Source organism: Octopus sinensis, linkage group LG25 (genome assembly GCF_006345805.1).
Source record: "Octopus sinensis linkage group LG25, ASM634580v1, whole genome shotgun sequence".
In the NCBI taxonomy this organism is placed as follows: Eukaryota; Metazoa; Mollusca; class Cephalopoda; order Octopoda; family Octopodidae; genus Octopus; species Octopus sinensis.
In genome coordinates this window covers 12,013,378-12,028,239 of record NC_043021.1, presented here as the reverse complement: position 1 = coordinate 12,028,239, position 14,862 = coordinate 12,013,378, and the positions used below count along the sequence as shown (strand labels likewise).

The 14,862-nt window shown below is 41.2% G+C and overlaps 1 protein-coding gene across 5 annotated transcripts in view; it reads right to left on the bottom strand.

The window, feature by feature from the left end:
• Window positions 1-3,047: 3,047 nt before the first annotated feature.
• The window catches only part of LOC115224559, a 45,289-nt gene continuing 33,474 nt past the window's right edge, over window positions 3,048-14,862 (bottom strand). For all 5 annotated transcript variants that reach the window (XM_036513150.1, XM_036513151.1, XM_036513152.1 and 2 more), the window contains 2 exons: window positions 11,418-11,597; window positions 3,048-3,369 (listed from right to left, as the gene is read on the bottom strand). In XM_036513150.1, the coding sequence (XP_036369043.1) occupies window positions 3,188-3,369; window positions 11,418-11,597 (362 nt within the window). In that variant the 3' untranslated portion in view covers window positions 3,048-3,187. The remainder of the gene's footprint in view (window positions 3,370-11,417; window positions 11,598-14,862) is intronic.

The window sequence follows — 14,862 nt, the reverse complement described above, 5'->3', positions numbered from 1 at the left end:
CACCATCTTTCACCACTCAAACTTCAGAGTGGGGGGTGGGGTGAACAGTAATCAGTGCTTATCTTAGCATGGATTCTCATTTATCGTATGGCTGTTAGCTAGGAATGAAACTGACCAACATGAAGCAGACACAGAACTCATAGCATTTGTAGAAGCAGTGGAAAAAGAAAAAGGAAGTTAAGAGAGAGAGAGAGAAGAAGAAGCAAAAAGGGAGTGGGTGGCCATTATTTTTAACATGTGTGAAGCCCAAAGTTTCCTGTGAGAGAGAAAGAGAGAAAGAGAGAGAGACATTTAACACAAGCTATAGGATGAAGAAAAATGAAAATATATCATCATCATTATTTAATATCCGTCTTCCATGCCAACATGTGTGAGAGGATTTGATATGATCCATTGAGTTCCAATTTCTACTTTGGCTTAGTTTTTACAGCTGGACATCCTTCTTAACTCCATTTACTTTAAAGAATGTACTGGGTGCTTTTTTTCCATGGCACCAGCACTACAGAGTAAAGAGCTCTATCAAGCTCTACTTTTGCTGCTGCTCAAATTGGTCACCTAACACTTATATTGTACTGAGTGGCAGAGGAGGTGGGCTGTCTGGTTGTTTGTGAAGCAAACCACCATCTCATAGTGTAAAAGAACAGATATATATTTTTGAGAGACAGTACTGGAGGATGCTTATTGTAGTGTGATGGAGGAAAAGGACAACAGAAAAAGAAGCAAACGGAAGGAAAAATACAAAAGGCCTTACCTGTTGACCTCGGCGGAATGAGCAATCACTCTCAAAAAATAAACACGTCTTTGCTCACTGCCGTCTTCGCTTGAACTGACCACACGTGCTTCCTGCCCACGCATGCTCCATGGCTGTGCCACAGGTCCCTGCAGTCTTCCCTTCCCTCTACCTCATCTGCAATCCCTCCACCAACACCACATAGCTCATCACAGCCCATAACGCCACTAACACCACACGTCTTTGCTCGCTGCCGTCTTCGCTTGAACTGACCACATGTACTTCCTGCCCCCGCATGCCCTGTGGCTGTGCCACAGGTCCCTGCAGTCTTCCCTTCCCTCTACCTCATCTGCAATCCCTCCACCAACACTACATAGCTCATCACAGCCCATAACGCCACTAACACCACACGTCTTTGCTTGCTGCCGTCTTCGCTTGAACTGACCACACGTGCTTCCTGCCCACGCATGCCCCGTGGCTGTGCCACAGGCCCCTGCAGTCTTCCCTTCCCTCTACCTCATCCGCAATCCCTCCACCAACACCACATAGCTCATCACAGCCCATAACGCCACTAACACCACACTTGCAAAAGGATAAAATGGGGACAGAATAGTCATATTGAGATGACACACTGATCAGTGTTGACTCAATAGTAAACAATAACAACATCATGGTGACTCTACTAATGCTTTCTTACCTCATGTATACATATACTCAGTGGTGGACTGGCCAGGTTGCCAGCTTGCCCGATGGCAAGTGGGCCCCTGTGTCATTAAAATTCATATATAGGGTCCCATGTTAGTATCTAAGGGACCCATCCCCTCAAGTTTGAGAATTTTTTATTCACTCCTGGAAGAATGTATTAATTATTTCAGCATGGCTGAATAAAAAAAAACTTAAGAAATCAAATTCGATGACTGTGCTAGTGGAGCGCTAAGAGCACCATACGAGTGAGATCGTTGCCAGAGCAACAAGCTGGCCTCTGTGCTGATGGCACGCTAAAAACACCATTCAAGCGTTACCTGCATCGCCTTACTAGCACTTGTGCTGGTGGCATGTGAAAAAAACATTCGAGCGAGGTCGTTGCCAGTGCCACTGGACTGGCTCCTGTGCAAGTGGCACATAAAAAGCACCATTTGAGCGTGGCCGTTGCCAGTACCTCGTGACTGGCCCTCGTGCCGGTGGCACGTAAAAGCACCCACTACACTCTCAAAGTGGTTGGCGTTAGGAAGGGCATCTAGCTGTAGAAACCCTGCCAGTTTAGATTGGAGTCTGGTGCAGCCTTCTGGTTTGCCAGACCTCAGTCAAATCGTCCAACCCATGCTAGCATGGAAAGCGAACGTTAAACAATGATGATGATGAAGTTGTGGGTGGGCCCCCTTAATCTCCTAGCAACCAATATTTTTAGACCCAGTCCGCCACTGCATATACTAATGCATGTGGTACCAAGTTTCTTCTCAAATTAGATACCATCACAAAACACAATTCAAAGACAATGAACAAGAGAACAGTTTTTTCCTTAAGAATATATATTTATTTCTGATAATGCAATTACGTAATTTTTATATTATTGAATTTATAAGTTGAATACAAAAATAAAAGATAATAATAAAAAAAAACACATAAGGAGGGCAGTTTTATCTTTTTTTGATGTTTATGACAATTGTGACTGGACTCCGTTTTGAGATATTTAAAAACTGAAGCTCATTGTCATTATTATAGCAGATCAATATACAAATTGCATATCAAGGGGGAAAAAATTAAGGAAAAAAAAGAGAGAGATTTTATATATAACTTTGTGTGTGTGTGTGTGTGCGTGTGTGTATGTGTGTGTGTGTGTTTGTGTGTGTGTAGTAGAATAAGAAATAGAGAGTCCTTGGTACCATATTATATACTCGCGAAAATGAAGAGAAATGGCTTTCCTGATAATTTTTGTTTTGACCCTTTAGCACTCAGATTACTCTGTCCAATGTAATGTTTATATATTCGCATTGTTTGAATTAACCATTTATTACCTTGTAGCTTCAAAATTTCAATGGTGTGATTGTCTATCTTTAGAATGACATTGTAAGACAGGCCTGAAAGGTCAGATCTGGCCGGATTCAACAGAAAATGGGTAGAATATTTAGACCAGAAATGGCCAGTTTACATGCTAAAAGGGTTAATAATTAGCGCTCTGAAGCAAGAAAGCTCCTAGTAGAGCCAAATTTTGTAAACACCTAATATCTTAAAAAACATCTAATTATTAAAGTGGAAAAATTATCAGAAAAACCATTTGTATTAATTTTTTCACACACACAATGTCTGTTTGTGTGTGTGTGTGTATGTATAAATTAAAGCAATTTTGTTATTACTCATGGAAGAAGATTCAGGAAAAATATAGATTGTGGGGGGAAAAAAAAAGGAAAAAAATATAGAAAAAATAAAAAAAAAGAAAGATGGTATGAGGAAGCTGCTTTAATAATAGGTCGGCACTAATGGTATATTTTTGACTTTTTCTTGTAAGAGCCTCTCCATATCGAAGAAAGTCGAATCAATGCTTATCATATTTTCAATGTGGAGATTTTGAAGTTTTTGGTTCCAAGTAGGATTCTGAGGCATTTCTAACAAGGCTTTCGTTATGGTTTTCTTCACGTCGGCTGAAAGTAGTAACGAAAAACAAAAAATTGAAATACATACATATATATAGGTGGAGGAGTGGTTGTGTGGTAAGAAGCTTGCTTACCAGCCAGATGGTTCTGGGTTCAGTCCCACTGTGTGGCACCTTGGGCAAGTGTCTTCTACTATAGCATCGGACTGACCAAAGCCTTGTGAGTGGATTTGGTAGACAGAAACTGAAAGAAGCCTGTCGTATATATGTATGTGTGTGTGTGTGTGTGTGTGTGTATATATATATATATATATATATATTTGTGTGTGTGCCTGTGTTTGTCCCCCCCACCATTGCTTGACAACTGATGCTGGTGTTTGCATCCCCCATAACTTAGAGGTTCGGCCAAAGAGACCGATAGAATAAGTATTAGGCTTACAAAGAATAATTCCTGGGGTCGATTTGTTTGACTGAAGGTGGTGCTCCAGCATGGCTGCAGTCAAATGACCGAAACAAGTAAAAGAATTAAAAAATAAGAACACATACACACACAAACACACACACACAGTATACACACATCATAAGTATACAACACATACAATATACACACACATACATGCTTATACACATACGTGCATACACACATATATAAATATACTAGCAGTATCGCCCGGCGTTGCTCAGGTTTGTAAGGGAAATAACTATAAAACATTTTTAGAGAGTTATAGCCAAAAAATAGCAAAAAATGATGGTAAATTTTTTTTTGAGTTAAAAAAGGTTGAGTTGCGTCCCCTAGACAGTCTGTGGTTTGTTTCTGATTCTCGACCCCATGTCGATTTTATCGATTTTTTTCAGAACTGGGGGAACTTTTCAAAATTTTCGCTGCGTTAGTTTTGAATTATGACATTGGGCTATGTGTGTGTCAAGTTTCATCAGAATCGGTTGAAAGCCGTGGTCAGGGTGAGGGTACAAGCAAACAGACACGCAGAAACACGCACAGACAAACTGCCGTTTATATATAGAGAGATACATACACACACACAACACACATATACATACACACATACATATCACCCCCATATATAATTAATAGTGACAGAAATAGTATTAATACCAGAAGACAATCTTTATCTCCCACTTAACGTGAATGTTCTGTTAGAACAACAAACACCTAGAGAAAACCACTCATACAAAGTCATGGTGCATAAAAGCACTCATATTTATATCACTGACAGAGGAGAGCCGTCTGCTACAATCACCAGATCACTTGATTTCACCCTGCTATGGTCTCTTCAGTGGTAGGCGTCTGGTAGTGACATATCAGCCAAAGCTCACTGTCAATGATATATAGAATTTCACTGTATTTTCAGGCACCGATGTTGCAAATAGCCAGCAGGCTTATTTAAAAAATAATAGCAGTAAAAAGAGTAAAGATCCCCTTCGGTCAAGAATGACTATCGGATTGCATCTAGTAAGTTCTCTGAGGCACAAGTCCGAGCAAGGTTGTTTATAGAAGACCAGCAATCTCCCATGCATACCAGCCTCCCCTCTCCATGCCACTGATGTTCTCCAAGGGAAAGGCAAAGGGGCCGATACAGCTTGGTACCAGTGATGTCGCAACTTGTTCCTACAGCTGAGTGAACAGCAGCAACATGAAATAAAGTGTCTTGCTCAAAAACACAACACATAGCCGGGTCTGGGAATCGAACTCATTACCTCATGATTGTGAGCCCAACACACTAACCACTGAGCCATGTGCCTTCACATTTGATAGCAAAAGAAGCAGTATTGAACTGTGAGATTCAGCTGTTTCATAGCTAATGAATGTGTGCCACTGAGGAGTCTTAACCAGGGTGAAACCACATGATCTGGTAGTTCCGGCATCTGTAGCCGATGATTCTCGTCTGACAAACAATGATATTCAACACATTTAGTGGGAGTTACATGTATTATTTAAAACAATTTGATTCAGTGTCATGCTACTTCAAGTTTTGTAGGCCTCTAAACAGAAAGCTGCAAAAAAGGAAAGGAGAAAGAAAGGGAAGGAGGGAGGAAGGAAGGAAGGGAGAAAATGAGGGAGGGAAGGAGGGAGGTAGTTCAGTAGACAGGTAGGTAGGTAGATAGATAGATAGATAGATAGATACATACATACATACATACATACATACATACATACATACATAGACACACATAATGGTGGAATCTGTGTAGGAAGTATTACACAAAACTGTACTTATCCTTATTTCACCTACATTTGCTCTGTAGTTCATAACTGGTAATACTACTTGGTGTAAAAGTTACCCAACAACTCCATACAAACCAGACTGAATTGTGAAAGTCTACGTGGAGCTCTAATAAGCATAACAGTAACACTCACACATCTACTTGTACACACACACACACACACATGTATGTTCTTTTCTGAATTTAACTATTTAAATTCCTCTTTCAAACAAGGAGCTGGTTTCTGACAAAGATACAAAGCTCCATCGTTGGAATTTAGTCCATGTAAACAATGTCACATTTTAAACCTGAGAAAAGCCTTGCATAGTTTTACTGTTCTACTTACAGACTGAATTTGTAATGTGCAAATCACCTGGTTGATTTTTTTTTTTCTGATAATCCAAGCTTATCCAGACTGACAGTAAGTTATTTAATTACAAGACCAAGAGCACCCAATTATTATTGGTATACAGTAAATTTTCGAGTATAGTCCAGAAAGTCCATGGTTTTAATGGCTGCTGTGCATGACTGACTTTGAACTGGTTGATCAGCATTTCGCCCGAGGCACTAACGTTTCTGCCAGCTCGCCGCCTTAAAGAAGAAATATTATAGCAAATATTCTACTCAATACTACAGATTTGCTTTTCAGTTGCTTGACCGTAACAACTTCAGCATGTCCCTTGGTAGCCGACAATATGTGCACCTCTGATCATGAGCAGGAGTAGTGGGGGAGCATCTTGATTTGGCCCCAACTGACTATCATCTGTGCCCCGACATGAAAAAACATTTGGCTGGGAACCAGTATTGCAGTGATGATGATGCCATATCTGCTGCTGCTGCTGACTCTTTTGATCAAAGTACAAAGTATGAGTGTCAGCTGAAAAGTTCACAAGCTAACCAAGATACCATCATAGAAACGGATCATTGCGTTTCAAACAGATTCAATATTGAGCTGCTGAAGAAGAAATATCTATTCCTTTATTGCCAACAAGGGGCTACACATAGAAGGGACAGACAAAGGTATTAAGTCGATTACATCGATCCCCAGTGCGTAACTGGTACTTAATTTATCGACCCCGAAAGAATGAAAGGCAAAGTCGACCTCAGCGGAATTTGAACTCAGAACATAAAGGTAGACGAAATACCTATTTCTTTACTACCCACAAGGGGCTAAACACAGAGAGGACAAACAAGGACAGATAAACGGATTAAGTCGATTACATTGACCCCCCAGTGCGTAACTGGTACTTAATTTATCGACCCCGAAAGGATGAAAGGCAAAGTCGACCTCGGCGGAATTTGAACTTAGAACGTAACGGCAGACGAAATACCTATTTCTTTACTACCCACAAGGGGCTAAACACAGAGAGGACAAACAAGGACAGACAAACGGATTAAGTCGATTACATTGACCCCAGTGCGTAACTGGTACTTAATTTATCGACCCCGAAAGGATGAAAGGCAAAGTCGACCTCAGTGGAATTTGAACTCAGAACGTAACGGCAGACGAAATACCGCTAAGCTTTTCGCCCGGCGTGCTAACGTTTCTGCCAGCTCGACGCCTTAAAGAAGAAATATTATAGCAAATATTCTACTCAATACCACAGATTTGCTTTTCAGTTGTTTGACCGTAACAACTTCAGCATGTCCCTTGGTGGCCGACAATATGTGCACCTCTGATCATGAGCAGGAGAGTAGTGGGGGGGGGGGAGCATCACAACCAGGTGTCGAGAGGGTTTCTTTGGGATTCGAATTAAATATCAGAACAAAAGCAAAGTTTGAAGGAAACATTAACCCTTTTTCATACTTTCTAAGGATAAGCAAACAGGAGATAACAGTCGCTCCCCAAGGACAAAAATCGCATCACACAATGTAACAGGGTCTGTCCGTCCATCTGTCTTTGGATGTCCCGTCTTCAGACATCGACTGGTCGTCAGCCAATTCCTTCCGTACTTAACCGCTCATGCAATGCACACAAACAATCAAGCTTTCTTCTAAATTAAATCCTCCTCCTCCTCCCCTCCCCCCTTCCCCCACCCTAGCCCACCCAACAATGCACTGCAAATAACTTTGTTCCTCTGTGGATCCTTCTACATTCCGGCAACTATAACAGCAGACATTGAGTAACTCGTTTTTATCTGGATGGAGAGAGCGGGGGTGAGGGGGAAAGCTTTTGTTGCCACTTGCAGCAGCAGCAGTAGTAATACTAGTAGTAGTAGTAGTAGTAGTAGCAGCAGCAGCAGCAGTAATAGCAGTAGTAGTAGTAGTAGTAGTATCAGTAGCAGCAGTAGTAGCAGCAGCAGTAATACTAGTAGTAGTAGTAGTAGTAACAGCAGTAGCAGTAGTAGTAGTAGTAGTAGCATCAGCAGCAGTAGCAATTGTAGTAGCAGCAGCAGTAAGCAACTAGTAGTAGCAAGCTAGCAGTAATTGTAGATGCAGTAATAACTTAGCAGCAGCAGCAGCAGTAGTAGTAGTAGTAGTGTAGTAGTAGTAGTAGTAGTAGTAGTAGGAAGAGGAGGAGGAGGAGAAGGAGTGAGGTGGTGAGCTGGCAGAATTGTTAGTAGCATTTCTTCCAGCTTTACATTCCAAATTCAAATTCCACCGAGGTCGACTCTGCCTTTCATCCTTTCGGGGTTGATGAAATAAGTACCAGTTACGAACTTGGGGTCGATGTAATCGACTAACCCCCCCACCTCCCCCACAATTTCAGACCTTATGCCTCCAGAGGAGATCCTGGTCGGGAACTATCTTTGATAATTTCTGGATGTTCTTGGCCTGGCAGTGCTACCGGTTCCGGAGAAACACTACAGGCACGGATGTGCTGTCAGACGGGCTTGTCCAAGGTGCGTGCAGAGTGATGAAACCCTTCTACATGCCTTTGTTCAGTGTCCGGGTATTGCTGACTTGTGGGGTTATGTCGAACAACACTGCTGTCATGTGAGGGACGGATCCGTCTGTCGACTGAGTCTGTAGCGATGATCGCACCACCACCTTCTTTCAGTCGGGTAGGCAAGGCAGTTTTCCTTTGCCTGGTGGCTGTGACAAAAGGAGTTGTTTGGTGGACAAGGCTGAAAAGCATGAGGACAGATACATTCCTCTTTCGTAGAGCTCTCATTGACTTCTTCAAGTTTCACTTGTAAAGGAAATTGAGAGGGAAGAGGGAAGTGCTGTGCTTGAGTGAGTTTATTGAAAGGTGGGTGAAAGCTGCGAAAATGGCAAGAGTGGATGGTACTTCTCTAAGTGTAGACCTGTGAGTCTGAGAGAAGGAGTTGGAGAAGGCATCTGCTCTTGGGGTTTCGGGGAAATCTCGGACAGTGGGGTTCCTCGATCATCCCTAGAGGCCTTTCTGTATCAGGAGGGTCACATCTCTAAGTGAAGACCTATGAGTCAGAGAAACGGAATTGGAGAGGGCACTTGCTCTGGGGTTTTAGGGAAATCTCAGACAGTGGGGTTCTTCGGTTATCCCTAAAGGCCTTCCTGTATCAAGAGGGCCACATCTCTATCATCCTCCCTGCCACTTTTTTTAAACCTTTGTATGCTATGCATATATCCCTTCTTTTTCAGTGTATACCGTGTGTACTTAATTTCTCTCTCTCTTTCCTTTTTTTAATCATTTCATTATATGTAAACCCCCACATTTTATGTGTCTTTGTATTGTCCCCATCATCCTTCACCTTTATGGCAAATAAATGAAATTATTATTATTATTATTATTATTATTATTATTAAGGCAGCAAGCTGGCAGAATCGTTAGCATGCTCATCGCTACATTCTGAGTTCAAATTCTGCCAAGGTCAACTTTGTCTTTCATCCTTTTGGGGTCAATTAAATAAGTACCAGTTACATGCTGGGTCGATGTAATTGACTTAATCCCTTCCCCCAAATTTGAGGCCTTGTGCTTTCAGTAGAAAGGATTATTATTATTATTATTGTTGTTGTTGTTGAGTGAGAGAGCAGTGCATGCTACCAAAGTGACACTGGGGTAAAATATACAAAGACCAGTATACCCATCATGACTACCTTTCTGATAAGGGTACATCAGGCACATACATGACAACCATATGTGCACAACATGGTGATCTCATATCAAGATTAACTGTGTATGACTTTGTAGGTGGGGTCCAGTACATGATAACACTTCCAATCAGTTAAGATCAAAAGCCATGAGAGCCACTGCCTGGTACTGCATCAGGGCAATCATCATCATCATCATCACCACCACCACCACCACCACCACCACCACCACCACCACCACCACCACCACCACCATCATCATCATCATCATCATCATTATTATTATTAAGGCGACGAGCTGGCAGAATCGTTAGCACACCGGGCGAAATGCTTAGCAGTATTTCGTGTGTCTTTATATTCTGAGTTCAAATTCCGCCGAGGTCGACTTTGCCCTTCATCCTTTCGGGTCGATAACCAGTTGCATACTGGGGTAGATCTTATCGACTGGCCCCCCTCCCCCAAAATTTTGGGCCTTGTGCCTAGATTAGAAAAGATTATTATTATTATTATTATTATTATTATTATTATTATTAGTAGTAGTAGTAGTAGTAGTAGTAGTAGTAGTAGTAATATGGTGGTGGTGGTGGTGATAACTTGGTTACTTAGTAGTAGAAGCAGTAGCGGCAGTAGTTCCCTGATTTTCTTTGTCCCACATCCTAGACGCCGGTTTCCCCAACGTACAACTGATCCATTAGTTCTAGAGAGCCATTAATGCAATTAACAGCCACATAGCAAGCATCTTATTAAAGAATAGATAAATAAATAAATAAGCCAGGGGGTAGGATGTTACCAATGACTGAAGTTATTGATATAATGAATTCAAAACAAACAATGCTTTCATCAATCTATGGATCCAGCAACAGGTCTTGACATCATTGCTTGGTCAGCTAGAAATAGCAGCCAAATCAGCCTCAAAATTTCAACTCAGAATTTTTGTTTATAAAAAAAAAAAGAAGATGGAATGGTCATAGCTGGAATGTTTTTTGAGCTTAAGACTGCTTGATCAGATTTGTCCTGGGGTTAAACAATAACAGCTTCCAAGAAATTCAGACAAATTTTTTCCCCAGATTCACAGATAACTTCTGAATGAAAAAAACTTATGAAACCCTCTTGATATTATCCAGTCAAATAGCTATCATCCTGTCAAATAGCTCTTGTTCTGCTGAATAGCTCTCATCCTGTCAAATATCTCTAATCCACCTATGTATGTATTCGTTCTTCATAAGACAGGTCCTGTCTCCTTCCTTTATACAAAAAAATCATTTTGTTTGCCTTGTAAGTGGAGGCGCAACGGCCCAGTGGTTAGGGCAGTGGACTTGCGGTTGGAGGATCATGGTTTCGATTCCCAGACCGGGCGTTGTGTGTACTTATGGAGCAAAAACACCTAAAAGATCCACGAGGCTCCGGCAGGGGGTGGTGGCGACCCCTGTTGTACTCTTTTGCCCCAACTTTCTCTCACTCTCTCTTCCTGTTTCTTGAGTAATGCTGCTATGAACTGACGTCCCATCCAGCTGTGGGGAACTTGCAGTTGAAGGATCGTGGTTTTGATTCCCAGACCGGGTGTTGCGTGTACTTATGGAACAAAAACACCTAAAAGATCCACGAGGCTCCGGCAGGGGGTTGTGGCGACTCCTGTTGTACTCTTTTGCCCCAACTTTCTCTCACTCTCTCTTCCTGTTTCTTGAGTAATGCTGCTATGGACTGGCGTCCTGTCCAGCTGTGGGGAACACATATGCCACAGAAACCGGGAAACTGGGCCCATGAGCCTGGCTAGGCTTGAAAAGGGCGACATGTATTATTATTTTTTTTTTTGCAAGATTTACAAAATAATTTGAACATGAAAAAAGAAAAATCACTTACAAGGTAATGTTTTCCTAAATACTAACGGGTTAACCGGCATGGGACCAAGAGTGGTCATCACTTTGAGCTCTTTCTTGTAGTGAGGATGTTGGCTGAAAAAGTCAGTGAGGAACCGGGAATCAATAGTAGCAACGTCAGCCCTCTTCGTCAGAAGTAGATGTAGGGAATTCAAATGAGACCCTGAAAGTTAAAATAAATAAATAATAAATGAATAAATTAATTAATCAATCAATTAATTAATTAATTAATCAATTAATAAACATTGCAGTAATTTTCAGTTAGGATTGATAGTGTGTTATAGCAAGGAAACTGGATACCTTCGTAATGATGACAATCACCACCACCACCACCACCAGCGTTGTTACCATCATCACCACTATCATCATCATCATCATCTCCAACACCACGATCACCATTATCACCATTATTTACATTTGACGAATATTTGTCCTCATCTTGATTTTATTTACATTGTTTACATTTGACGAATATTTGTCCTCATCTTGTTTGTTGTTAACAACAAACAAGATGAAGGGCAAATATCCGTCAAATGTAAATAATGTACATAATTCCTCATCTCTTAAATATAGAACTGTTTCATCTTGTTTGTTGTTAACACAACATTTCAGCTGATATACCCTCCAGCCTTCATCAGGTGTCTTTGAAATTTTGAACCTGGGTTCTCATTCCTAAGACATATGCATAGCATACACACACGGCAGTAGGTTTGAAAGTCTGTTTTTGTATTAGTGTTAACAACATATCAACAGCCATACATAAATGGGTGTTAATATGCTGTGATAGCGTAGGTTTTTGGAAGGGAGATGACTCTCTAAAGGGACGTAACTCTAGCGAGATTAATGACCGAAATACAAGACAAAGTGCTGGGTAATTTATAAGAGGAATCAGTAGACACGAAATGTTGCTAAGCATTTTGCCCAGTGTGCTAACAATAATAATAATAACAACAAGAGCATCCAGAGAGTGCAAACTACGCCAAGGCAACACCAACGTCCTCTCAATGATTAGCCAGGGATGATTTTTAAAACGAAAATATCTGAAATAAACTCGACTGCTCCCACAAACAAGAATGCTAAAAATAGACCCGACCCCTCTCAAAAACGGTAAAATAATCCAGAATCCTTATCCGGTACCGGATCGATCCCAAAACCTAATCAGTCCGTGCCAGTCACAAGGCCGAACGTCCCTGAAAGTTTCATCCAAATCCATCCAGCAGTTCTTGAGATGTCTTGTCCAAAGACAAACAAACAAACATGACAGAAAGCAACGCCTTCGCTAAGGCGGAGGCAATAATACTAATGGTTTCAAATTTTTGCCACAAGGGAAACAATTTTGGGGGAGGAGATGAGTTAATTACATCGACCCCAATGTTCAACTGGTACTTATTTTATCAACCCCGAAAGAATGAAAGGCAAAGTCGACCTTGGCGGAATTTGAACTCAGAATGTAGTGACGCGCAGAAAACCACCAAGCATTTTGCCTGGCATGCTAACAATGCTTCCAGCTCACCATCTTCTCAATAATAATGATAATAATAATAATAATAATAATTCTTTCTACTATAGGCACAAGGCGTGAAATTTTCAGGGGAGTGGGAGAGTCAATTGCATCGACCCCAATGTTTCACTGGTAACTTATTCTATTGACTCCGATGGGAGGAAAGGCAAAGTCAACCTCAGCGGAATTTGAACTCAGAACATAAAGAGAGACAAAATGCCACTAAACATTTTGCCCGGTGTGCTCATGATTCTGCTACCTCAACGCCTTCTCAATAATAATAATAATAAATACCCTGATGCAGTACCAGCCAGTGGCTCTCATGGCTTTTGATCTTAACTGATTGGAAGTGTTATCATGTGCATTGTTTTGTCTTGGTATAAAAGATGGGCTAGAGCAAATATTCTGCTCAATACCACAGATTTGCTTGTCAGTTGTTTGACCGTAACCAGTTGAGAATGTCCCTTAGTGGCTGATGATATGTGCATCTCTGATCACGAGCAGAAGTAGTGGAGGAACATCATAGCCATGTGTTGAGAGGGATTGTTTGGGGTTTGAATAATTCACCTCTGGAGACATGGGTGTTTCGTTCAACATCTTTAAACAACCCTTATTCAGGGACCTTTTGAGCAGGATGGGCTACTCGACCAGAAGAAAATTCTAACTGGGCCCCACCTGCAAGGTCATGTGCTGTTTATCTTGATACGAGATCACCATGTCGTGCTCATATGGTTGTGATGCATGTGCCTAGTGTACCCTTATCAGACGGGTAGTCATGATGGGTATACTGGTCTTTGTATATTTTACCCCAGAGTCACTTTGATGGTATGCACTGCTCTCTCAATCAATAATAATAATAATAATAACATAACCTAGATATGAATTACTTGCTTCACTAAACATTTAGGTCACATGTTTCTATTCACTTTAAGCAGTGAATTGGATCTTTTGTGTTTGTGACACAATAATTTACAGACTTCAGTGTGTTTGTCAAGCTGTTCAGAATAAGTCTTGATAAGTCAAAATGTACCACCAAATCTGCTAATTTTTAGGCAGAAATATTAGCAAAGCAGCAAGCTGGCAGATACGTTAGCACGCCAGGCAAAATGCATAGTGGTATTTTGCCTGTCTTTACATTCTGAGTTCAAATTCCACCAAGGTCGACTTAGCCTTTCATCCTTTCGGGGTCGATTAAATAAGTACCAGTTATGCACTGGAGTCGATGCAATCGACTTAATCCCTTAGTTTGTCCCCTTTATGTTTAGCCCCTTGTGGGCAATAAAGAAATATGAATCGTTAGCATGCTGGGCAAAATGCTTAGCGGTATTTCGTCTTTCTTTACATTCTGAGTTCAAATTCTGCCGAAGTTGACTTTGCCTTTCATCATTTTGGGGTCAATAAATTAAATACCAGTTATGTACTGGGGTTGATCTAATCGACTGCCCCTTACTCTTCAAAAATTTCGGGCCTTGTGCCCAAAGTAGAAAAGAATTTTTAGGACAAGGAGAAAAGGCAGGTTAGCTCAAGGCAGCCATCATCAAAAGTATTTTTCAGTCATAAATATTACATGTCTAATTTTTTATTTATTTTTTGCTATTAGGGCCAGCATATTTGTGTAGTTAAGAAGTTTGTTTCCTAGCCACATGGTTTTGGGTTCAGTTCCACAGCATGGCACCTTGGGCAGCCACCTCAAACCGTATCTTAAATCATTTGTCACAAACTTTTCACCCTTGCACATTTACTTAACCACCTACCCACACGCAATATCTGTTCCTCTATCCCTAATCTTTCTCTCACATTCACTTAGTACCATGTGACCTCACCACCCCCTCTCTCTCTCTCTTGCCCAGTGGGATTTCATTTGTCCTGACAAGTCTTCTCAAAGACAACAAACTGCCAAACATCTCAATCACTTATCACCACCTCC